The 25348-nt window shown below is 42.6% G+C and overlaps 1 protein-coding gene across 4 annotated transcripts in view; it reads right to left on the bottom strand.

The window, feature by feature from the left end:
• Positions 1-25348, bottom strand: part of LOC136837009 (uncharacterized) — a 67121-nt gene that overhangs the window by 6061 nt on the left and 35712 nt on the right. For all 4 annotated transcript variants that reach the window (XM_067101541.1, XM_067101542.1, XM_067101543.1 and 1 more), the window contains 2 exons: positions 13687-13801; positions 6509-6605 (listed from right to left, as the gene is read on the bottom strand). In XM_067101541.1, coding sequence (XP_066957642.1) covers positions 6509-6605; positions 13687-13801 — 212 coding nt within the window. The remainder of the gene's footprint in view (positions 1-6508; positions 6606-13686; positions 13802-25348) is intronic.

Genomic DNA, 25348 nt, shown 5'->3' with positions numbered 1-25348 from the left:
GATCAGTGACTTCTGAAACAAGGAATACTATTCAGATAAGAATATGTATATACTGAGAAATATTTTGGATATATGACCAAGGGGCAAAAATTGATGTACATATATTTTTCTTAAATTTAGAGGATTATTTACCTATTCAACAACTACCATATCTATTTACTGAACACTATGCAAACGTAAAACTTATAGAGAAATAACTGAACACAAAGTATCAAATTCATAAGATGCAGAATGTAAGTAATTTTGTAGGTTTTATCTACAGATCTCAACTTTGCCTACAAAATGTTAGTGAATCTATGATCTACAAGTGCACTGGTCAACCTGCAACCCTAAGGCCAAGTGTGACTAGGCCCCAGTTAAAGAACTCTTAAATCTCTATTGAAAATGAACCATCATGCTACTACTGGGTTAAATTTACTCATGTAGCTGACAGGCATAAACTACTAAGTACTAGTGATTAAGCCAACCTTGAAACTGGAGGAAAATGATTAAAAAGGTGTGCTGATACCAAAGAAACTCTAATCCTCTTATTGAAATACAAGGAATGCCCATCCCATCAGAACTTGTTCTGATTTAGTGAGCTTTATTTGTTAGCTGTGTAAAGTATTCCATGTCTTACTTGCATGCTTTATTTCATCTTTACATGGAATTCACTGACCAGTATGAGAAATGAGAGCTAAATATCTAACAATTAATATACAATATGTTATCATAACCTCTAGTGAGTGGTATCTTTTGAAGGTGATTTTGCTAAATGACAGCACAGTTTTTGGGAGAATTTAGAAGCATAATGAACCATTCACATTCTTAGTGCTTCAACCTCATATTCACCTACGATTAAAAAATTAGTGCTTCTACCTCATATTCACCTACAATTAAAAGATTTAAATTTTTTATTTTTTAGTAAAGTGCAATTTTTATCCACGTTTATTGTTGCCCTCATCTAGCTGAAGGCCACCTTCTTTCATGCTGGCCTCTTTATACATATGCACCATGAAGGTCTAGTGTACCTGGTAAAAGCTTCAAGATGGTACATAAACTTTCCTAGGATGGAGACTTGTTGTATCAACCATCTCTTATCTTACTGTTATTTTTTACAGTATGGGTATGCTTGCACTAAAATAAAAGGGCATCAAATACATATTAATATAGAATTTGACAAAATGAGCATAAATAGGTAAAATGGACTGCATAAAAATTAACATAATCATAGATAAAACAATACACATAAGAAAAAATAATGCCTAGCTTGTTGACTGAAATAATCACACAGTGAGGAAGTACTGGTAACATATGAACACAAACCTGTTACATATCAGCTTTGGCCAAATTTATATATACTAATGATATTATACTTTTCATCTTTTCATTGGCATGGATGTACATCCTATATCTATCTTTCAGCATTTGATACGCAAGTAAGCATTACTTATATATCATACGGAATGCAAAAAATCAATAAATGATAAATGATAGCTAAATGAAAGCTCAATTATTCCTAGAATACTAGATATGGTTCACTGTCCTTTAAGAATTGAACTGAAGCATATTACAGTACAGTATATGTGCTAATGATGGTTGTCAGAGAATAGTTATAATTATTGAATCTTCTGATGAGCTATCATTAAGTTTTACTCTCTAATTTTTAAGAGGGGACAGCCTCGGCAGAATTTCATGCTATGATCCACCTCCTTAATATTATAAACTCTACCACCTTTCTGGAAGTTGCCACGAAAAGGCTTTCAGAAGATTCCAGAACAATTTTGCTGTTGTGGCCAAAAGTTTTATGAGAACCCTACAGAAGGCACTCTATGACTTTCTAGAGTGGTGCATAAAAGTGCAAATGGAAACACTGGAGGGCTCCAACAAGTCACTTCCCAATATAATTTCATTATTACATTCTATCCCCTTCTGTAAGGACCTGTTTGAGGAGTCTGTTATGGCTAAACTTAATGAGCAAGCCCACCAACAGAATTGTACAGAGTGCACTCTTCTGTGAAAAAAGGGAATTCAGGAAACAAAAGACTCAACTCAAAAAGCCTTGCTATGATCAAAAAGCATCCAGTCACCCCCAAAAAATTTTTTCCTCATAGACAGGTAGGTGGTCAGAAGGGACAACTCCCTACAAAGGGACAACAACAGCAGCAGCAAGGAACTCCTTTTCACAAGGGGAAAAGGAAAAGCAACAGCTGGAATGCCTATCAAGGGCAAAGGCAGAGGAAGAGGCGGATACCAATAGGAATTGTATAATTGGGGTCGACTTCAACGACACCACTGGCAATGGAAGTCTTGCCCTTGGGGACACAGCACTATTTTCAAATAGGGGGGATGGAAACAGTCTCATCACTCCCTGTCCTTTAAGGGGTTCTTCAAAAAACCAGACCCCTTTCTGGAAGATTATGTGCAGAAAGGCCCTGTTAATGGGAGCCATAGAGAAACAAGTATATTCGCCACCAAGCATGTCTCTTCAGTGTCCCCAAAAAGGACTCCTCCGAACAAAGAGTGATCCTCAACCAATCAACATTAAACAAGCACATTGTTTGCCAAAAGTTTCAGATAACTACTGTTGCCCAAGTACGTTCAGTCATTCCAAAAGGGACTTGGACAGTTGCTACAGATCTGAAAGATGCATACTGGCATGTCCCTATCGCCGTTCCCTTCCACCCCTTCCTAAGGTTCTGGATAGGAAATGATACGTACGGATTCAAAGTCATGCCCTTTGGGCTAAACATTGCCCCAAGAATTTTTTACAAAATTAGCAATGGTATTTATTCAAGAACTCAAACAAGAGGGAATACAACTAATAGCCTGCCTAGACTGGTTGATCTGGGACCCACAAGAAAAGAGTGCTTGAGAAAACCTAAGAGCAGTGGTCAACATCCTACAGTCAAAAGGTTTTATAATAAAGTGGAAAAAATCCCGCCTCATGCCAGCAGATGCTTTCTGTGGCTGGGACTGTGTTGGAATACTTTTCACAGCCTGTTGTCTCTCCCCATCATACTTATAACAAAATAAGGCAAGTCCTCAGAAGGTTTCTTGCACAGCCCAAACTTTCCAGATGGCAACTAGAGCATATGAAGGGCCTGCTGCAGTTGGCATCAATAATAGATCCAATACTCAGATTGCAACTATAAATGTGAACTCTGGCTATCGCATGCAAGAAAAAAGATGTGAGACCGACCTCATCAAAAGATTATAAAAAGTTGGGGAGACACTTCGGCCTTGGACCCGGAAGGAATCTTTGGTGAAACAGGTCACCCTGAATCCTCTGTTCTGTATGTGACAATACACACAGATGCCTTGTTGACAGGTTGGGAAGACATTAGGAGGATCGTCAGGTGGCAGGGAGGTGGTCAGTTACTCTGAGGAATTTTCATATCATTTAGGTGGCAGGGAGGTGGTCAGTTACCCTGAGGAATTTTCGTTATCAATTTCCTGGAGCTGATGGCTGTCTTTTTGTCTCTCAGAAAACTCACAAACCTCCAGAAGAGACACATTTTGTGGGGTCTAGACAACATGACTGCAATGTCCTACATCAAGAGGTCGGGATCAAGTTCACCTCCTCTCAATATGCTAATGCTAGCCAACCTTTGGATGGCACAAGCAAGGAAGTGGAACTTGTTTGCAATTCACCTCACAGGGTCTCTCAGCTTAATAGCAGACTCTCTACCAAGGAAAACAACAGCTCAACAGTGTGGATGTTGGACAACCACTCTTTTCAAACAAGAGCCAACATGCTTCCACAATCTGTTCGCCACATACGAGAATCGCAAACTCCCAGTATATGTATCTCAGAACTTGGACAGTCGAGCAACAGCAAGAGATGCCTTTCTACAAGACTTGAACAAATGGAGAATGATACACCCTTTTCCTCCATTGTCCCAGATTTTGAAGGTTTTGAGCAAACTTATAACATTCAAAGGAACAGCTTACTTAATAGCCCCAGGCATTGGTTCTTATTACTTCAACAACAACATGCAAAGAGTTCAATTCCACTGCCATCTGCTGTTCTGTCTCAGACAGTAAGAGGGAAAGTCGTCTATGCATCCTCCCTTCTGAGCCGAGACCTTCACATATGGATTTTTTAAATACTGTCTGCCATGAAAATCACTCACCCAACACTGCTAGGTACCTTGGGCAAAAATTACAGACATCACCTATCTGGCAATACCAGTCTGTATGGAAAATATGGTAGATTATATCCATACTGAGAGCCCAGTTAAGATTTCTATGGAAACACTTAAATTTTTTGAAGACAAACACCTTGTGGTTACAACAATCACGGGGTACAAGGCAGCATTAATGGAACCCTTGCTTTATGGATTCAGGATTTACTCTAGTATACAAGTTGTCATTTCCTTTCTGCAGTCTTTTGCTCTACAAAGACCAGCTTCCGAAAGGCTTCCAATTACTTGGTCCCTGAAAAAGGTGCTTAGACTTCTATCAACCCCTCAATTCAGCAAGACCAAATACAACCACAACTCACATGCTACAAAAGGCGATATTCTTGATTGCATTAGCATCAGGAGCGTGTATTAGTGAACTGGGCTCTCTTAGACGAGGATGATACAGTACATCACACAAACAGCTGACCATCAATTACTATTGTCCCCTGGCCCATCATTCCCAGCCAAGAATAAGGATCATTTAAGAAGGAAATCTATTCTGATCAGAATACTCAATTTAGCAGATATTATGTCCGGCTCCAGCACTTACAGTTTACCCAGAAGTCACGGCAAACATCCTAGAGGGTCCGACTCTCCTACACCCTAGCACAAACTAACCACTCTCCCTACAAGGGCTCAGAATGATTGTACTGTCTCTCATTAAAAAGGCAAATCCACACTCCTTTCCTAGGTCACATGATATCAGGAAAGTAAGTGCGTCATTGGCCTTCCTCAGAAATGTCTCTTTTGAAGAAGTCTCCAAATGTACAGGGTGGTCGTCAGAGACAGTATTTTTAAAAAACATTATTGCCACGAGCTCGAACAAATTCCACTACACTGTGTATCAGTAGGTGGCAAGGTTAGTCCTAACCCCTAGGTACTACAGCAGAAAACCAGGGGTCTTATTGACAGTGAGTATGCTAACTATTGCTGGGAGAAGGGCGGCAGTACTGCAACCAAACCCAGCATGCTTAGGTAAGCCACAGCAGAACTACATCCTAAAACATAATTTCGTGTATAGTTTCTTGCTCTTTGGTACCAAAACCTGAAGAGTATTTGGAATAAAGATGGGACTTGACATTTGTGGCTTGACCTGGGACCAGAAATGTTTTTCCTTTGGGGTGTTGGGATTAAAAATTGAGAGCTTCAGCCTTTTTCATCACCTGTCAATTTCTCTGTAAAGCTCCTTGACGATGAAACATGTCTACGCTATCAAAAAACAGGTTTTGACGTAGGAAAAACCTATTTTTGGTGGTCATTGTTCAGTCCTCAAAACCCTCTGACATCCCTGACAAAAAGGTGTGGGATTTGGGCAAGGGATCATCCTGCATTGACCAACAGAAAGTAATGCTTCTTGGTCTCTGCGTTGGGTCTGCTGCTGACACTACAGCAGACTACACATGTGCATTAATCACTTCTTCTTCTAAGCAGGTTTTGACAATGGAAGAACCTGGGTATACAGCCTTGCTGTAAAGATTTGGGAAAGTGCTCCCTTATCTTTGAGTCCATAATATACTCCATCAAGTGTTGGTGTTTATCGCTATAAGATAATAAAAAATCATAAGATATGTATTGATTAACATGATATTCATAGTAACCAAAGCCATATGCAAATTTGTGGAAGAAGGCCTTGGTAATTATTAAGTGACAGATCAATCTCAAATCCTTGTATTCCCATAGGATATTCAACATAAAGTTTGTAAAGTTCTTACTACAACAAGACCTTCGTATTATGAGTTTTCTAATACCTTGAAAGAAGTCCCTCATATTATCAACGGATAATTCTCAGCATGAATATTCACTGAAACATCCACTGGCCAGTAATCTACCTTTTCACTGCATGTCACATTCATATGTGCTGTTACTTCACAAAGATTAGTTTCTTGATGCAAGGGACTTTAAATTCTGCAAAATAAATTAATATTTGGGGACAGATTTCACTGAATGCATGCAGTACACTGCGTAAATTACTAAAATTGATTAAATTTCTCTCAAGATAGGCCAAAAATTCCTTCACTGCTATTATAATGAAACTAAAAGATCAGATGGGTAAAATGTTAACTACTTCAAACCAGAAAAAGTATCCAAATCTAACATTGAGATATGATTTATAACCACCTCTGCATGTATACAAACCATACATCCAGCACTCAAGGAATTGATGCATTTCAAAAATCTTCCTGGACAAAGTAATACTATGAAAAATCCATGTCTCACTTTAAATGTACGTCAGAAACCTCTGAGGATGACCTCTGTATAATAAGATAAAATTAAATGAAAATTATTAACTGGCCATCTATGAGTTTTCATTAATAAAAGCCTGAACAAAAGACAATAATTACCTTGACAACTTGGCTGAATTGCATTAGCTGTTAATGCAACACCTGCTAACATGCTTCCTCCACTAGTGGCTACCAATATGGCATCTAGATCAGGAACCTAAAATCAAATCAATGTGTAAGTAAAGGCACAAAAGTTCACACATAAGATCATGAAATCCCATAGCTACTATATCTCTCTTTCTTTCTTACACACAAACACACACACATACATATATCATAGTACATAATACTCATGTTACTTCAGTTACAAATAAACCTTGTATTTATGACACTTGTTTTATTATAATGTTATAGAACTGCAAGGATAAGGAGTCATAATTACTCTGAAAGTTATAAGAATTTGCATATTAAATATGCAAAAGAAATGCCTTGTTCATGTGAAAATAGAATATTTAAAGATGATTTTTTTGAACATAAAATATCAGTTAACTAATGGTAAGCAACCTGACTCCTCTCCTTGATGAAGTAAGCACTTTTATCATCCCTGAACATAGCTTAAAACTTCAAAAGTCAAGGAAAAATATGTGCAATTCATATTTCTGTTTGACTCAGTCTACTGTCATATGCTGCTGAAGCAGTTGTGATGGCCAGTTCGAGTCACAAGTTGCGTCAGCACTGCCTACCTCAACACACCAAGATCAGAGCCAAGTAATGATGGTAATTGTTAAAATACAAGAGCCTTCAATATTTCAATAATTTCACATAGTTTATGAACTATATCAACGCACAGAACATAAGAAATATTGTATTTACCGACACAAACAGGGGAGATAATTTCAACTGAGAATTAGCAGACTTATAAATGCAGCATTTATGAGATTAAAAATATAAGAATGACATTTTTATAATAAAATAAGGTTTTACATATACTTACCAAGTAATTACATAGCTTTAGCTTCTACTTTAATAGCAGCTTTAGAACTGAAATTCGCAGTAGCGCTCTTTTGTTTTGGTGCAGGTAAGTGCCCCTCCCACTTCCAGGGAAGTACAGGTACAGCATAGCTGAAGAGCTCAGTTCATTTATGCTCTATGTCCATGTGCTTACTTGGTAAGTATATATAAAACCTTATTTTATTATAAAAATGCCATTTTTGTATATGTAACTTACCAAGTAATTACATAGCTGAATCCCACATTGATAGGAGGTGGGAAGTATGGACATGAACTACTCAAAAAATGCATTTGAAATAGATAAAAAGCTAGCATTGTGGTAATGCTTGTTGTAACCTTACCTGGGGAGAAAGCAAGAGCAGGAAGGTACTGCCTCTTGACCTGTAGGGACATGACCAGTAATGTCAGGAATTGCCCTTCCTTCAGTGGGAGCTTAGTGGTCAGGGAGTACTCCTATGACTTGACAAAGCTAAACAAAATAATTGCCCTTGCCCTGGGTATGAACATACACCAACCAACACGACCATAAAAAACAATATTACCTGAATGCCAATTAAAAACTTATTACCCATCTGTAAAAACACAGACAGGAGGGTACTCCAGGTACCACGTACCCCCCAGCTTCCCAAAACTCAACCACCTTAAACAAGGATACGGGATGGAGGAAAACAGAAGGATCACTCCTACCCCTCATTCCCTAGTGCCATGCCAGCCACGGAGAACGGACCCAGCATACTGTAGTCCTCAAAAACTATCTCGACATCACATAAATAAAGATTGGCAAAGACTGAGCGACACTTCCAATAAGTTGATTGAATAATCATAGACAGAGAGAGATTGTGTTCGAAAGCCAACGATGTGGCTACTGCCCACTCTTCATGGGCTTTTACCTTTAACAAAAGTAAAACATCTTCTTGAACCCCCAAGTGAGATTCCACAATAATGTTTTGCAAAAAAGAATGAAATAGCATTCTTGGAGAGAGGGCGCAAAGGATTCTTAACTGGACACCAAAGATTACGAAAGTCCCCTCTGACATTCTTGGTTCTCTCGAGGTAATACCTCAATGCTCTCATTGGGTACAACACTCTCTGTCGATCCGAAGGTCCCACTAGTTCCATAAGGCTCTGAATGGAAAAAGAATGAGGCCATGGATTAGAAGGGTTCTCGTTCCTACCTAAGAAACCCAGAATGTACGTGCATACTGCAGTCTCTTGGGAAAAACCAACCTGTTTATCCAGAGCTTGCAACTCACTGACTTGTTTTGCTGTGGCTACGGCAATTAAATATAGTCTTTCTGGATAAATCTCTGAAAGAAGACTTGTGAATTGGTTCAAAAGGAGGGCCTGATAATCAATGCAGCACTAAATCTAATTTCCAAGACACTGGAAACTGCGATTTCTGTTTCGTGGTGTCAAAGGATTTAACCAAGTCTGAAATATCTGGGTTAGAGAAATGTCCAAGCCTCATTGCTTGAACACTGAGTTCAGCATGGATCTGTAGCCCTTGATCATAGACGTTGATAGGCCCTGGGAAGATCTCAGGTAGAATCAAAGTTCAGCTAGTTGGGCTATAGAGGTAGAAGAAGAAATGTTACGTTCCTTACACCATCTGCAAAATACTGCCCACTTAGCTTGGTAGATCTTCGAAGAAGATTCGCGTCTATATCTCACAATAGCATTTGCAACCTCTCTTGAAAACCCTTTCACTCTGACAAGCTTCCTGACAGTCTGAAGCCTGTCAGAGCAAGAGTGGACAATCCTTGATGAAACCAGTTGAAATGAGGTTGTCTGAGCAGATCTTTCCTCTGTGGAAGGAGCCATAGAAAGTCCGATAGAAGTTCCAGAAGGTCCGGAAACCATTCCTTTTGAGGCCAAAAGGGGGCCACCAGAATCATCAGCATGTGATGAGAAATCCTGAACTTGTTTATTACTTCCCTCACTAAACTGAACCGAGGAAAGGTGTACACCTCCAGATCCGACCAGTCCTGGAGAGCAATATGGAGGGAGGTGCTGATTCCTGGACGTTGCAAACAAGTCTACCCACAGTTTTCCCCACCGTTTCCCAAGGTCAGTGCACACCTATGGATTCAGCGACCATTCCACGGGTAAGACCTGTTTGCAACGGCTCAACTCGTCCGTTAATATGTTTGACTTGCCTTGAACAAAGCGGGTGAGGATCTGTGTTGTTGTGACCCCATAGAAGATCTCTGGTTACTTCGCACAGCGAAAAGGAGTGTGTGCCTCCCTGGTTCCAGAAATATGCTAAAGCAGTTGTGTTGTCGTAATGTACCACGACCACGGTGTCGCAAGTCACTGCAGCAAAATGTTGAAGCGTCAGGTGAACCGCCTTAAACTCTTTCAGGTTTATATGAAGCTTCTTCTCTTATCGAGACCAAGTTCCTGAAACTTCCAAACGTCCTAGAATTGCTCCCCAACCCAGATACGATGCGTCGGAGAATGTTAGGCTCGGGCTCGGACAAAATAGAGACATTCCTATGAGAAACTTTCCTTCTTCGAGCCACCACTGAAGATTCTCCTTTATTTCCTGAGTGATGGAGAGTACAAAGGAATCCGGAAGTCTTCCTGCTCTAACTGGCCTTTAGGAAGAACTGTAAAGGTCTCACATGCAGTCTCCCCAACAGTATGAACATCTCGATGGAGGAGAGGGTTCCTAGAAAGCTCATCCAATCGTTGGCAGAGCAGAACTGCAGATTCAGAAAGTGTCAGATCTTTTGGTGCACGACTGCAATCTCTCGTCTGACAGAAAAGCCTGGAAAGTCCGAGAGTCTATCCTCAATCCCAAATAGACTACTGATTGAGAAGCGACTAGTTGGAACTTTTCTTGATTGATTAAAATGCCTAAATCCTGGGTTAACTGCAGAGTTTTGAGAAGGTCCTCTGTACATTTCTTCTGGGATGATGATCGTAGGAGCCAGTCGTCCAGATATAGGCATACTTTCAAACCCATCAGGTGAAGCCACTGTGATAGAGGGACGAGTACTCTGGTGAAGACTTGAGGGGCTATGGACAACCCGAAGCACAGAGCCCGAAATTGGAAAACCTTGTCCCGGAATAAAAATCTCAGGAATTTCCTGGAATCCCGGTGTGCTTGGATATGAAAGTAAGCGTCTCACATGTCTATGGAGACCATCCAGTCTCCTTGATGCATTGCAGCAAGAACTGAGTTGTTCGTCTGCATCTTAAACTTAGTCGTTTGAATGAAGAAGTTCAGAGCGCTTACATCCAGGACCGGTCTCCAACCCCCTGATGCCTCAGGGACTACAAAAAGACAGTTGTAAAACCCCTCCGATGATAAGTCTTCTACTTCATCTATTGCTCTTTTCTGGAGAAGGGCTTCAACTTCAGTAGGGCTGAAAACCTCTCCGAGCCTTCTGAGTACGCCTTTAAGGCGATGGGAAAAGACGTCAAAGGAGGTCTCTCCTTGAAGGGGATCGAATATCCTTCTCTGAGTACTTAAAAGTACCCATGGCTCTACTGACCTGGCTTCCCACCGTTTCCAAAAATGTAGGAATCTGGTGCCCACTGGGAGTCTTACTTGCTAGAGGTTGGTCTAGAGGATGATTTCTTTGCAACCAGACAAACAGATCTAGGGTTCGCGCTTGGTCGAGAGGGAGCTCTTCCCCTGCTACCTCGAAAGGGCCATGGCTGAAGGGAAGAGAATGGACGAGGATTAAACCAGACAGAAGGGGCACGGCTCGAATCCTTCAGTCGTTTGGTTGACTGAGCTAGAAGATTGTGTGTAGCCTTCTTCTGAAGCTCTATAGCTACTTGTTCCACCGTCACTAAAGGGAAAAGGCTGCTTTTGTCCGACGGGGCGAAAAGAAGAGAAGATCTTTGGGATGGAGTCACTCCCTTGGTTGTGAATGAGCATTGCATTTCTCTTTTCTTCAACATGCCTGTAGAAAAGAGAGCAGCTAATGCTTGTGCCCCAACTCTAATCACCTTATTGGTGCATGGAAGAACCCCGAGCCAGTCTGCAGCGAAATTGTCCTGTAAAGAACAATCCTCAATTTTCTTCGTTAAAGCACCCACTGTCCAGTCGATGAAACTGAAGATTTTGAATACTTTGTAGGTGTCTTCAACCAAGCGGTCAAGCTCAGAGGAAGAAAACAATCTTCGCCGCGTCGAAGGCCGATTCACGAGCATTATCAATGAGGCTGGAGAAGCCTCCTTGGGAGGAGGCAGAAACTCCCAAGGAGGGTGCTTCCCCGGTCACATACTTCCTCTTCAACAGGCGGAAAGGAGGAGAACAAAATATTGCTTTGCCCAACTCTCTCTTCTCAGAAAACCAGGCGTCAATACCTGACAACACTTTCTTGGAGGAAATCGAGAGAGCCATTTTCGGGAGTTTAGTAGAGCCTGCTGGTTGCCATAACGTGAATGACGATTCAGGAAAAGAAGTTGCTCTGGTGGAAAAGTATGATGGAAAGCAGAACAGAAAGTTTAACAGGGATGTGTATGGAGATGAGGGCTGTTCTTGCTCAGGTTCCTCTTCTGCTGACGAAATAGCAGACAGCGCAAAGTCCTGTTGCAGTTCCTCCAGTTTCTGAGGAGAAGACAAAGGTTTCTTCATAACCTCCAAGATATTATCCAATTGCTGATGGATGGGGAGCAATGAAGGATCTTGAGGAGCCGATACTAGGGTCACCTTCGGGTGCTCAGCGTTAGGAGAAGAGGATAGTCTTCGAAGCTTGTTTAACAGAAGGTGCCGAAACAGGTTGACCAGCTGAAATAGGGAGAGAAGAACCCTCAGACATGTAATCCAACAGTGGACAAGAGCTGGAAGCCAATGGGATCTCGGGAGCCACTGCGCATACTGATCCTAATGCATGCTTATGAGCCCCTGGGAGCTCTGATCCCACGTGAGAAGTCGATCTCTTTGTAAGCTTATGAGCCAATTGGTGCTTGAGCCAATGAGCGCTTACGAGCCACTGGGAGCTCAGTATCCAACTGGAGCTCTCTATAGTCACAATGGCTTCATGAGGGTTCTTGATCCTTTTGGTGCTTACGAGGAATCGATGGCTGTTCATCCAAGATGTGCCTCTTCAAAGGCCTGGAGGAATCCTGAAACCAGCATCCGCGTCCTTTGGGCTCAGAATCAGAACCATTGGAGGATAAGGTGTGGTCCACTGGTACATCTTTCCAGCGCTTGACTACCGAAACCTGGAAAGTGGCAACAGGTTCGGTTGAGGGAGCAACTACTCGTGGGCAAAGCCCACTGACCTCCCTTGGACTTACGGTTTGCCTCATCCCAGGTGCAGGGGAGTTTGACAGGGACCTCCATCCTTGAGCATTGGTGGGATGAGCAGCCACCCCCTCCACTGACACAACACTAGCACTAGCACTTGCACCGACACTTGCACTAATCTAAAAGGACTCTAACAGAAGCTCCTATCTGAGCGATTGCATTCACTAATGCATCAAATTTTTTATCTATCTAGGCTTTGAGAGTGGCAATGGCACTAGGTTCAGAGGGAAGGGAGCCAGGTAATGGAGTCGTAGGAAGGAGTGAACGATAGGTCACAGGTGTCAAAAGGACCGGTTTCGGAGTAGAGGACACTGATGCTCTAGCTTCGGCTCTAGCAGCCGCCTTTCTATGGCTAGCCTTCTCTAACTTATCTAAATGGCTGGTCAAAATTCTCCATTTTACTTTGTCCCAGTCCCTACATTCTTTGCACATCACGTCAGGAAAACACACTTGTCCTCGGAAATGACAACATACTGAATACCAATACACGTTAACTTACTGCAATACTAGTTACTAGTCACACTCGAGTCTGACATACTAAGTCAAAAAATCTCAAAAAATAAGCTAAGCTTACCTAAGCTATGAAAATATAATGCAGAGGCTACTAAATCAAAGAATACTTCACCAAATCCTTCGAAAACAATCAAAACCATCCAGGTGAAAACTCCTGAACTTCAAAACAAAGCTGCTGAACAACTGATGTATGGTCATTACGTGGCAGAAACAAGCTGAGTTCTTCAGCTATGTTGTACCTGTACCAGGAAGTGGGTGGGGCTTACTTGCACCAAAACAAAGGAGCGCTACCGCAAATTTCAATTCTAAAGCTGCCGTTAAAGTAAAAACTAATAGCTATGTAATACTTGGTAAGTTACATACTGTATATAAAACCACCTTTTATACTGCTTGGCAATGTACATCTGAGATATTGGATGATATATAAAAAAAAGTCATGTTGCATTACTTTTCAGCAGTGCTCTACAAAAAAAGGTTGCTAATCCACATTAGTGTGAAAACTTACCTCTTCCAAAAATTCCAAAGCAATAGTACCTTGCCCAGCAATAACATCACAGTTTTCTGATGAGTGAATGATAGTCTTCCCAGTTTCTGATGCCACCTTAGCACATACATCAATTCTGAAAGATTCACAATTTGATGGAGAAGCAAGTACAGTATACAGTAACACTATTCTACATAAATACAGTAGTATAAATGACATGCATTTATTACTGGAAAACGGTAATACTGTATTCAATTATGACAAGGAAAACAAAGGGTTTCTTAAATTTGTGAAGATGGCATTTGCTGGGCAAAAACTAAGTTGAAGCACATTCAGCCCACCTTTATTTCTTGCACTTTCAAATCTTCCAAACCCTTAATTTGTAAATTATAAATCTTCAATTCTATTAGAGATCATCAGCCTCAAAATTAAAATAATGGATTAAACTATACAAAAAGTTTTTGATTCTAAAATTGAGTTTTTGTTTGACAAAACCTTAGGCCACATAAGTACTCATGGTCCTTCATATTCATACTTAACAAAAGGGAAAGTCTCGATTTGGATGTGTGAGACTCTACAAGACCTTTTAAAAGTGGCCTGTAACTGAGCTAATTATTTATCTCTCACAGGGCTGGCCCAGATTTGTCTTTGTTAATAACAAAGTTTAGGCTTTCTAATCTATTAAATTACAGCTTTTAAAAATTTTAAAACTGAATATAACTGAATATGATGGAGATTCTGATCAAATTTCTTTAATCTGTTTCCAAAATTTGACATTCTAAAATGTTCAACTGTTAGTGGTACTTTACATTCTGTACAAAGATAGACTGGATCAAATATCCATGGGTCAAATAAGTGTAACTAATTCTAAGACGAGCCAAAATTACTTGACTCATTCCTTTTTATATGAATTCCATATTCAAACATTGGGGTTAATCTTTTATCATTTGTTTCTAACAGGTTTGTTATTTCATATATTCTGCCATTTTAAATAAGATATGTACTGTAATTACTAAAAATATTTGCATGTAATCTTATCAGAGTTGTTGCAGTTTTGGCCACTTTATTGGCTTTATTTCTTTCAAAGCCAAAATGACAGGAATCAAATATATTTCTACATATTTACCACCTTCATATACTTGGAAGAAATGAAAATTTTATTTGATGTACTGTACAGGGGTATTGTTTTTACTACACTTTCAAAGGGTTTCCACAGTTGCTGGACATCAGAAATTTTGATGACAGCATATCTTTCATCCTTTTAAAGACTGACCCTTCTCCACATAATTCTGACATGAAATCAGAAGCACTGTTAGGCAAAAAAAATTAATGTTTTGTTGGGAGATATGGCTGCAAATCCCATGCCTGATGAAGATTTGGACGCTCAGTGTATACTGCAAAGTGTGAACCTTTACATCTTATATGTTCCACTGCAAGTTGCTTATAGGTTCTGGGGTATATGAAGAGTTTTTAGACAAATATTTCAGAGTATACAAGTCTGCCCCTTATGCACAATCCAGGAAGGAAGTGGTTCTATTATTGGAGGAAATTTTATACTGTATTTACAGTTGTTGACTATTATTATTATTATTATTTAGAAGATGAAACCCATTTATACAGAATAAGCCTACAGGGGCCATTAACTTGAAATTCAAGCTTCCAAAGAATATGGTGTTCATTAGGAAGAAGTAAGATGAGGTAAAATGGGATACATAAAGAGGACATCCACTTCTTAAAAATGAAAAAAAGTCAAATTTTTAATCAATTTGTATTTTTCATAACAAACCTGCGGTCTTAACGTAGGGGAATTTCTCTAGCGCCTGCTGGAGTCCAGTTAAAATAGCACATGGATTTTTCTAATAACTGACTTCCTCTTTCTGTATTTCCCTTTGCCTTCTATTACTTCTTTCGAACGAACACCATATTCTTTGGAAGCTTGAATTTCAAGTAAATGGCCCCTGTGGGCTTGTTCCATAAGAATAAGGTTCATCTTCTAAATAATAATAATAGTACTGCACAGGAGGATACACTATACCCAGGGGAAGAAGCAAGAGAAACTCAGCAACTATGAGGGGACAAGATACATCAAGAAAACTGGAAAAAATTAAGGGAAGAAGGGTATGACCAAAGCTTTGCCTTTAATCTCTTCAACCCTAATTGTTCCAGTGTAGGGTCACCTCCTAAGACAGCCTGGAAAACTTGGCAGCTTTCAGGGTTGATCAATTAGGAGTTTGCTTTGTGACAATGAATAAGGAAATACCTACTATGAAAAAGGAGAAATGACTGCAGTAGTTTAGAATGCCTAACCACAGTACTTCTCTTCAGTCCCTATGGTGTCAAGATACCTTAAGTCATGATGGTGTGATGTCCATCAGGGAAAAGACATTCATTGCATTCATATACTGAAGTGTCAACTTTCCCCAATGTTCAAGTGGTGAGGACATCATGCCAGTTCAGCACTCTGCTTTGTTCTCTCCCAAGTCATGATGAAAATCTAGAAGAATGTTGGATGATGACTTCTGTAGTCAACGAAACATTTTCACGGCACCTCAATAAATTCCTGGAAACAGTCTAGGACGACAGCTCTGCTGTCAATGTTCTTTTTATCTACAATCTACAGTGGACTCCCACCTATTCGAGGTTCCAGATTCGTGGCTTCACCTATTCACACATTTTTCTGTGGAATGTATATACAGTAATACCCCAAACTTGTGCGATTCGAGTTGCGCGAATTCGGACACGTGAACTTTTCACTAGAACCTAACTAACTGTCATACACAAGTTTTTCACAGACACACAAACATTTGCGAATACTGAGAAACCCTGCAAAAGTGTTTATGTTTAATTTTTTATGTAATTTATAAGTTGTCAAGCTTTTATGCGTAAATTAAATAACATTTAATGATAAAAGTAATAATTTCTCTCTCTCTCTTTTACTGAGATGAGAGAATTTTTTTGGTACATGAATAATAAATTTTTTTACCTAACAATAAGTAATAATTTTCAAATATTAATAAGATTAAATAATAATAATAATAATAATAATAATAATAATAATAATAATAATAATAAAAGGATTTTGACAAAGGAAAAATCTATTTCTGGAGAGGGGCCCGTGTCACCCGGTGAAATAGTCCATTCAGCACTTATTTCTAGGTAATTCCGTTGCTAGATACCAGAGAAAGCTAAATGAAATGCTGGAGTTACTACCCCCAGAGCGAGCTCCACTAGATGGAGTCGTGTATGGAAAAGGGTGAACTACAAAAACACGGAACCTTATCCTATAGAGATTCCCAATGTCAAAAATCCCAACGAGAGAGGTGCCGATACAAGCCCATGCACTACTCATGGGACTGTATACAAGGCAACACTAGCCGCATTCCATGTTAGCACCCACTTCACTAGAATGAAGTTTATCAAGGAGGGAGAGAATGAAAAACAGGGGTGGGTCACCAGGTGACACGGGCCCCTCTCCAGAAATAGATTTTTCCTTTGTCAAAATCCTTTTTCTGGATCGGGGTCCCGTGTCACCCGTGAAATAGTAACAGAGAAATAAACATCATTCTTATGCTATTAAAGACTTAAATAGAAACGTTGAAAACTAGGAGAATTCTACCCTGAACATAAGTAAGGTCCTCTAAGTTCATGTAATGAAAATAATGTAAGTGGTCACCGTCTAAGATCATGAGCTTAGAATAGCACCTGAATAGGCTTGTATTAAGAAAATACTTCCTGCCTAATAGCAGACCCAATGACAGTGCCCCCTTTTTTAAAGGAGAGGACCTGACAAAATTGCGAGGTCCTGTCTAAAAGCCTGCAAGGAGAAAACTGGACACAGAAACAGACCTTGTAAAAGGGGGAGTACTTTCCAAGGTGACCACCGAAAATGAGGACCTTCAATGTAGATAGATAGAAAGTTAGGGTGAGGAATTCACAACACTACCCTGAAGAGGGGAAACCAAACTGATTGGTTCCGCCAGACAGGGCAGACAGTACAGGAAAACTAACACTAGAAGCTAAGCTGATTAAAAATTTTTGGGACTTCCTTAACAAGGAAAGATAAGAACAAGGTGATTGTTGGTTACAAAGCTAACTCCGATACATTACTCAAAGACCAGGAAACCGAATGTGGACGGAGTACTGTTCTTAGACGAACACAGACCTTAGGGATGAAAGTTAAGGGCCTGTGAGTCTGGTTCCAACAAAACACTTTCCTCGAGGCCAATGCGGTCGCATCAGTACTATAGCTTCAAAACTATGTGAAGAGTGCTAGTTACTTAACTGCAGAATCATACTGCAGTAGAGTAGGATCCCTTAACTGATTTCAGGAAAACAGTAATAACAGGACCAATATCAGTTTCCTCCTCAACTGTAAGATTCACAAAGACCACAAAGCCAGGACATCAGAGTTTGAGGGGGCTGACGCAGGCTGAGTTTATACCAGACGGGACAGCTTGATAGTTTGTGGCTGAATTGGGTTGCAAACAGACCTACTTCCAGGCCCAGGAAAAGGTCACAAGACTACCTGAATGATGCTCCGCCTAAGGACTATTCCGACACCAGGGGGGAGGCCCTGGATAGGGAAAAAGCAGTGACCTTTTGGACCCCTACGAGAAGGGTGGTAGACAGAGGCACCTGCGTCTGTTGGTTATGGAGAAGAATGAACCATAACCTGAACGATGCAATTCGAGTCCAAAACCACCTGTTTACGCAGCGCACTATTGCTGTTTTGTTCAGAACCAGCCTAAAAGGAAACCTCTTGGGGGGGGAGTTTCCAAGGACAGGAAGACTGTCACCGCCCTCCAAAGCGTTGATATGGAACTATCGGAACGTGACCGACTAAGTACCATGTACTCCATTGGGCCAAAAATAACCACCTCACCCGCCAGAGAGGTGACGGTGTGGAATACTGAGGCCGGAGGAAAGCTGGAGAGGAACTGACTGGTAAGCACTTGACAGTTGTGCAAGGCCGGAGGCCACTATTCAAGTAGGAGGAATCAAGGAGACACGTCCCCTGACTCCACCATACCCCTGTCTCATAACTCCAGCTTTGACTTCAGAAGGAGAACCGTCACTGAAGCAAACTGGAGAAAACCAGGACCTTTTCTTGGGCACGGGGAGAGGTATGCTTGAGATGATGAAATGATAAGATGCCCTTGCTATCTCTTTCCACTTCCACTGGATTCATAACTACGGAAGGCTACCCTCCTGAATCAGGTGGGATTCCTTCCTGGTTACTTAGAAGCCCAAAGACTAGAAACCGATTATAATGACCGGCGCCCTCAGGCAATTCCCGACGCTGGGTGCCCAAATGAGCCAGGCAACTAGATATGCAGCTAGCATAGCCTCCTAATACCGGAGCTGTTGAACTACGGTATTGTTCAAACTGGCGAAGACTCTGGAGCCGCATTGAGGAGGGCATGAACCTGAAGGGGCGCGCCTGCTCCCCGAGTCTGGATCCCAAGAAGGGATAGGACCTTTCTGCAACCAAGATGTGAAAGGAAGCGTCGGAAAGGTCTATAGAGGTGGTTACGGCTCCACGGGCGCAGTAGGATCCGAACCCACAAGACTGTAAGCAACCGAGACTTGCCGCATGAATAAGGAAAACAAACGGGACACGCCCGGAAAAATTTTCCAGTGGAAGGGAACTTCCTTGGCAGACTGAAAAAGCCTGACAGGCCATTCGCAAAGACCCCAGAACTCTGGCCGGAGGCTGATTGAACCTGATTGGGAACAACAGTCCAGCTCCACCCCGGGCCCTGATAACTATACTCTGGGCCCAGGAACTGAAGTTCCAGTGGCCCCAAAATGGTACAGCCTCCCACCCATATGAGAAATACTACAGGGAGGAGGCTTGATTGCCTCCCGTGAAGCCAAAAGCCTTCCCAATTTCTCGGAGAGGAGTAGGATGCATCCCTGCTCCTATGATAACCCCGAGGGTCAGAGCCTCTTGCCAAATGTCTAGTGAAAATTTTTCCTTAGGTTTTCGTATGAAGCAAAGAAAACCCCGGCGGGCATTGCTATCTCTTTCCCGTGGGGGAGGCAGAGACACACGGGGGCGTTACAAGGGGCTGATGTGTTGGCTGAACCCGCACACATCGAGGTGGAGGCTGGGAGTGAGAGCTGACGGCTGTCTAGGGGCAGAGACCTGAAGAGCCTGCACCACTGCCTGAGCAGGGGGGCTCTTGAACTACATGAACTTCTTGCCGGACTTAGGGCAGGTCCCAGCAAGATCAGACCGTTTCTGCTCGTAGGGTAGACACCCATGAGAACGGAGGCTCTGGGTAACAATAGTAGCCCCAGATGGGCGTAACAACGCCCACCTGGGAAAAGATTAATTCTCCAGGTGAAACCGTTCATAAGATTTTTCAGCTCAAGGCGGAACGGGCAAGCCTGACTTACACCTGTTTCAGCTTCCGAAAATTGACTCCGAAGCTTAGGAGCTGTACGCTGAATAAATTAGAAGCGTAGTCCAGGGTTAGAAGATTCACTGTGAATGTATCTGTGATATCTGTCTCCGGAAATGCCTCAGCGATACATTTTCAAAACAAGCCTGTTGATAAGAGGGGCTACATTCGGAGCACAAGGGGGGTAAGAAACAGGGCTCTCAAGAGAGCACGGTAAGACCCCACAGCTGGCGTGAACTTGGAATTCTCCGCCTGCCACTCCGTTAGAGTCCTCAGGGAGACGATGTGTCCAGCCCCTAGCTGAGGGCTCACTTATGGATCCTGCCAGACAGATGCCATGCTCGTTCTGACAGTCTGGTAAAACCCGGATAAGAGGATACCAGACCGGAAGGGAAGAAATGCCCTTCCACCAACCTCCGTGTGCCCACACCCCGACGACAGGAGGGTGCCTTCATGCTGGGAAGCATAAAGGGAAGGCACCAAGATTCCCCAGACTGGAGGGGAAAAGAGGTGGAGATGTCCGGAACGATAGAATTCCAGAACGGAGCAGGACTTAACAGGTGATCCATTGACAATGAGTCTTGAGATTAATCTCTTGGGATTTAAGCTCCTGGGAAAGGGAAGGCATGGACCATGACGTAGATAGTTAGTTAATAGGTTGACAATGACCCTCATAACGAGCTCCTTATAAGGAGACCTGTAAAAGAGTTTTCAACAAAGGAAGGAGGGGGTAACCGCCTTGCTTTGCTTGGGCCGTGTCCCTTTCCAGAAGACGAGGCCAAACTCGAGATGGCACCGGATTAGAGATCCGAGACGTCCTGAGGGGCCCCGGAGCGGTCTTCTTGGTTTAAAAAAGGGTGGTCTTTTTTTTTTTTTTTTTTTTTTTACTGACTTCACCTTAGGGACGGTAGACCACGAACCGTCGAAAAAGGGATGAGAAGGTAACGAATCCCCTAAAGGAAAAGTTTGCCTCACCTAATTCCGAGCTAAGCGGAAAAGGCTTGTCTCAATTATTCCCTTATTACCTACTTATCGCTCCGGGACGATGTTCACAGGTCCGAGAACGAGACAGAAGGCATAACGTCTTCAGAAAACTCTCCGTAACCAATTAACTTGAAGCGAAGAGTTACGAGACTTGCGGCCGGCCTCCAGGAGGGGGAAAAATTGGAACCCCAGACACCGGAGGAACAACTATCAATAATTTATATAAGACGGAGTTTGGCGAAGGAAAAACCGATAGGTGTATATGAAACCTACCAATTTACCGAGAATCTCGCCCGGAAACGGAGTTTGGCGGAGGAAATCGATAGGCGTATATGAAACCTACCGATCCACCGAGAATCTCGCCCGGAGAGAGCCCAAACACCGAAAGATTAACTATTAATAAGCCACAAGAGGCGGAGAACCGATAGGTTTATATGAAACCTACCGAATTAACGAGAACAAACAAAAATTAATCAAACCCACTAAAGATAGGGATCATTAATGGTAAAACATCCCAAATAAAAAGGGATACAAATAAAAACACAAAACAAATATGCCGAGCCAAGACCAAGAGAGGTCAAGAGATCAGCGTGAGAGGAGATCGAGACAGGCGTTATAAATTCCTTTAATTATTAAACTAAAGGAAAATAAGAAGCCTCAAATCGCCTAAAAACAACAAAACACTGGTACTCAAGTAATTGAAGAAGAACCTTGCGAGGATGCCAAAAAAAATCCAAAATAGAGCACAAAATAAGGATCACAACGAAATTACGTGTGAACGAAAAAACGTGCTAAAATGGAATGTGGCTAGTGTTGCCTTGTATACAGTCCTTGAGTAGTGCATGGGCTTGTATCGGCACCTCTCTGGTTAGGACTTTTGACATTGGGAATCTCTATAGGATAAGGTTCTGTGTTTTGTAGTTCACCCTTTTCCATACACACTCCATCTAGTGGAGCTTCTCTGGGGTAGTAACTCCAGCATTTCATTTAGCTTTCTCTGGTATCTAGCAACGGAATTACCTAGAAATAAGTGCTGAATGGACTATTTCACCGGGTGACACGGGACCCCGATCCAGAAAAAGGATTTTGACAAAGGAAAAATCTATTTCTGGAGAGGGGCCCGTGTCACCCGGTGAAATAGTCCATTCAGCACTTATTTCTAGGTAATTCCGCTTGCTAGATACCAGAGAAAGCTAAATGAAATGCTGGAGTTATTACCCCCAGAGCGAGCTCCACTAGATGGAGTCGGAGTATGGAAAAGGGTGAACTACAAAAACACGGAACCTTATCCTATAGAGATTCCCAATGTCAAAAGTCCCAACGAGAGAGGTGCCGATACAAGCCCATGCACTACTCACAGGACTGTATACAAGGCAACACTAGCCGCATTCCATGTTAGCACCCACCTCACTAGAATGAAGTTTATCAAGGGAGGGAGAGAATGAAAAACAGGGGTGGGTCACGGGTGACATCGGGCCTCTCCAGAAATAGATTTTTCCTTTGTCAAAATCCTTTTTCTGGATCGGGGTCCCGTGTCACCCGGTGAAATAGTAACAGAGAAATAAACATCATTCTTATGCTATTAAAGACTTAAATAGAAACGTTGAAAACTAGGAGAATTCTACCCTGAACATAAGTAAGGTCCTCTAAGTTCATGTAATGAAAATAATGTAAGTGGTCACCGTCTAAGATCATGAGCTTAGAATAGCACCTGAATAGGCTTGTATTAAGAAAATACTTCCTGCCTAATAGCAGACCCAATGACAGTGCCCCCCCCTTTTTTAAAGGAGAGGACCTGACAAAATTGCGAGGTCCTGTCTAAAAAGCCTGCAAGGAGAAAACTGGACACAGAAACAGACCTTGTAAAAGGGGAGTACTTTCCAAGGTGACCACCGAAAATGAGGACCTTCAATTGTAGATAGAAAGTTAGGGTGAGGAATTCACAACACTACCCCTGAAGAGGGGAAACCAAACTGATTGGTTCCGCCAGACAAACCAAACTGATTGGTTCCGCCAGACAGGGCAGACAGTACAGGAAAACTAACACTAGAAGCTAAGCTGATTAAAAAGTTTTGGGACTTCCTTAACAAGGAAAGATAAGAACAAGGTGATTGTTGGTTACCGAAGCTAACTCCGATACATTACTCAAAGACCAGGAAACCGAATGTGGACGGAGTACTGTTCTTAGACGAACACAGACCTTAGGGATGAAAGTTAAGGGCCTGTGAGTCTGGTTCCAACAAAACACTTTCCTCGAGGCCAATGCGGTCGCATCAGTACTATAGCTTCGAAAACTATGTGAAGAGTGCTAGTTACTTAACTGCAGAACCATACTGCAGTAGAGTAGGATCCCTTAACTGATTTCAGGAAAACAGTAATAACAGGACCAATATCAGTTTCCTCCTAAACTGTAAGATTCACAAAGACCACAAAGCCAGGACATCAGAGTTTGAGGGGGCTGACGCAGGCTGAGTTTATACCAGACGGGACAGCTTGATAGTTTGTGGCTGAATTGGGTTGCAAACAGACCTACTTCCAGGCCCAGGAAAAGGTCACAAGACTACCTGAATGACGCTCCGCCTAAGGACTATTCTGACACCAGGGGGGAGGCCCTGGATAGGGAAAAAGCAGTGACCTTGGACCCCTACGAGAAGGATGGTAGACAGAGGCACCTGCGTCTGTTGGTTATGGAGAAGAATGAACCATAACCTGAACGGAGCAATTCGAGTCCAAAACCACCTGTTTACGCAGCGCACTATTGCTGTTTTGTTCAGAACCAGCCTAAAAGGAAACCTCTTGGGGGGAAAGAAGTTTCCAAGGACAGGAAGACTGTCACCGCCCTCCAAAGCGTTGATATGGAACTGCCGGAACGTGACCGACTAAGTACCATGTACTCCATTGGGCCAAAAAATAACCACCTCACCTGCCAGAGAGGTGACGGTGTGGAAAACTGAGGCCGGAGGGGAAAGCTGGAGAGGAACTGACTTCGGTAAGCACTTGACAGTTGTGCAAGGCCGGAGGCCACTATTCAAGTAGGAGGAATCAAGGAGACACGTCCCTGACTCCACCATACCCCGGTCATAAACTCCAGCTTTGACTTCAGAAGGAGAACCGTCACTGAAGCAAACTGGAGAAAACCAGGACCTTTTCTTGGGCACGGGGAGAGGTATGCTTGAGATGATGAAATGATAAGATGCCCTTGCTATCTCTTTCCACTTCCACTGGATTCATAACTACGGAAGGCTACCCTCCTGAATCAGGTGGGATTCCTTCCTGGTTACTTAGAAGCCCAAAGACTCTAGAAACCGATTATAATGACCGGCGCCCTCAGGCAATTCCCGACGCTGGGTGCCCAAATGAGCCAGGCAACTAGATATGCAGCTAGCATAGCCTCCTAATACCGGAGCTGTTGAACTACGGTATTGTTCAAACTGGCAAAGACTCTGGAGCCGCATTGAGGAGGGCATGAACCTGAAGGGGTACGCCTGCTCCCCGAGTCTGAATCCCAAGAAGGGATAGGACCTTTCTGCAACCAAGATGTGAAAGGAAGCGTCGGAAAGGTCTATAGAGGTGGTTACGGCTCCACGGCGCAGTAGGATCCGAACCCACAAGACTGTAAGCAACCGAGACTTGCCGCATGAATAAGGAAAACAAACGGGACACGCCCGGAAAATTTTCCAGTGGAAGGGAACTTCCTTGGCAGACTGAAAAAGCCTGACAGGCCATTCGCAAAGACCCCCAGAACTCTGGCCGGAGGCTGATTGAACCTGATTGGGGGAACAACAGTCCAGCTCCACCCCGGGCCCTGATAACTATACTCTGGGCCCAGGAACTGAAGTTCCAGTGGCCCCGAAAATGGTACAGCCTCCCACCCATATGAGAAATACTACAGGGAGGAGGCTTGATTGCCTCCCGTGAAGCGAAAGCCTTCCCAATTTCTCGGAGAGGAGTAGGATGCATCCCTGCTCCTATGATAACCCCGAGGGTCAGAGCCTCTTGCCAAACGTCTAGTGAAAATTTTTTCCGTAGGTTTTCGTATAAAGCAAAGAAAACCCTGGCGGGCATTGCTATCTCTTTCCCGTGGGGGAGGCAGAGACACACGGGGGCGTTACAAGGGGCTGATGTGTTGGCTGAACCCGCACACATCGAGGTGGAGGCTGGGAGTGAGAGCTGACGGCTGTCTAGGGGCAGAGACCTGAAGAGCCTGCACCACCGCCTGAGCAGGGGGGGCTCTTGAACTACATGAACTTCTTGCCGGACTTAGGGCAGGTCCCGGCAAGATCAGACCGTTT

The sequence above is a fragment of the Macrobrachium rosenbergii genome, chromosome 57 (assembly GCF_040412425.1).
Source record: "Macrobrachium rosenbergii isolate ZJJX-2024 chromosome 57, ASM4041242v1, whole genome shotgun sequence".
Taxonomy (NCBI): domain Eukaryota; kingdom Metazoa; phylum Arthropoda; class Malacostraca; order Decapoda; family Palaemonidae; genus Macrobrachium; species Macrobrachium rosenbergii.
The sequence above is the reverse complement of the archived record's forward strand: the minus strand, read 5'-3'. Positions and strand labels throughout refer to the sequence as shown.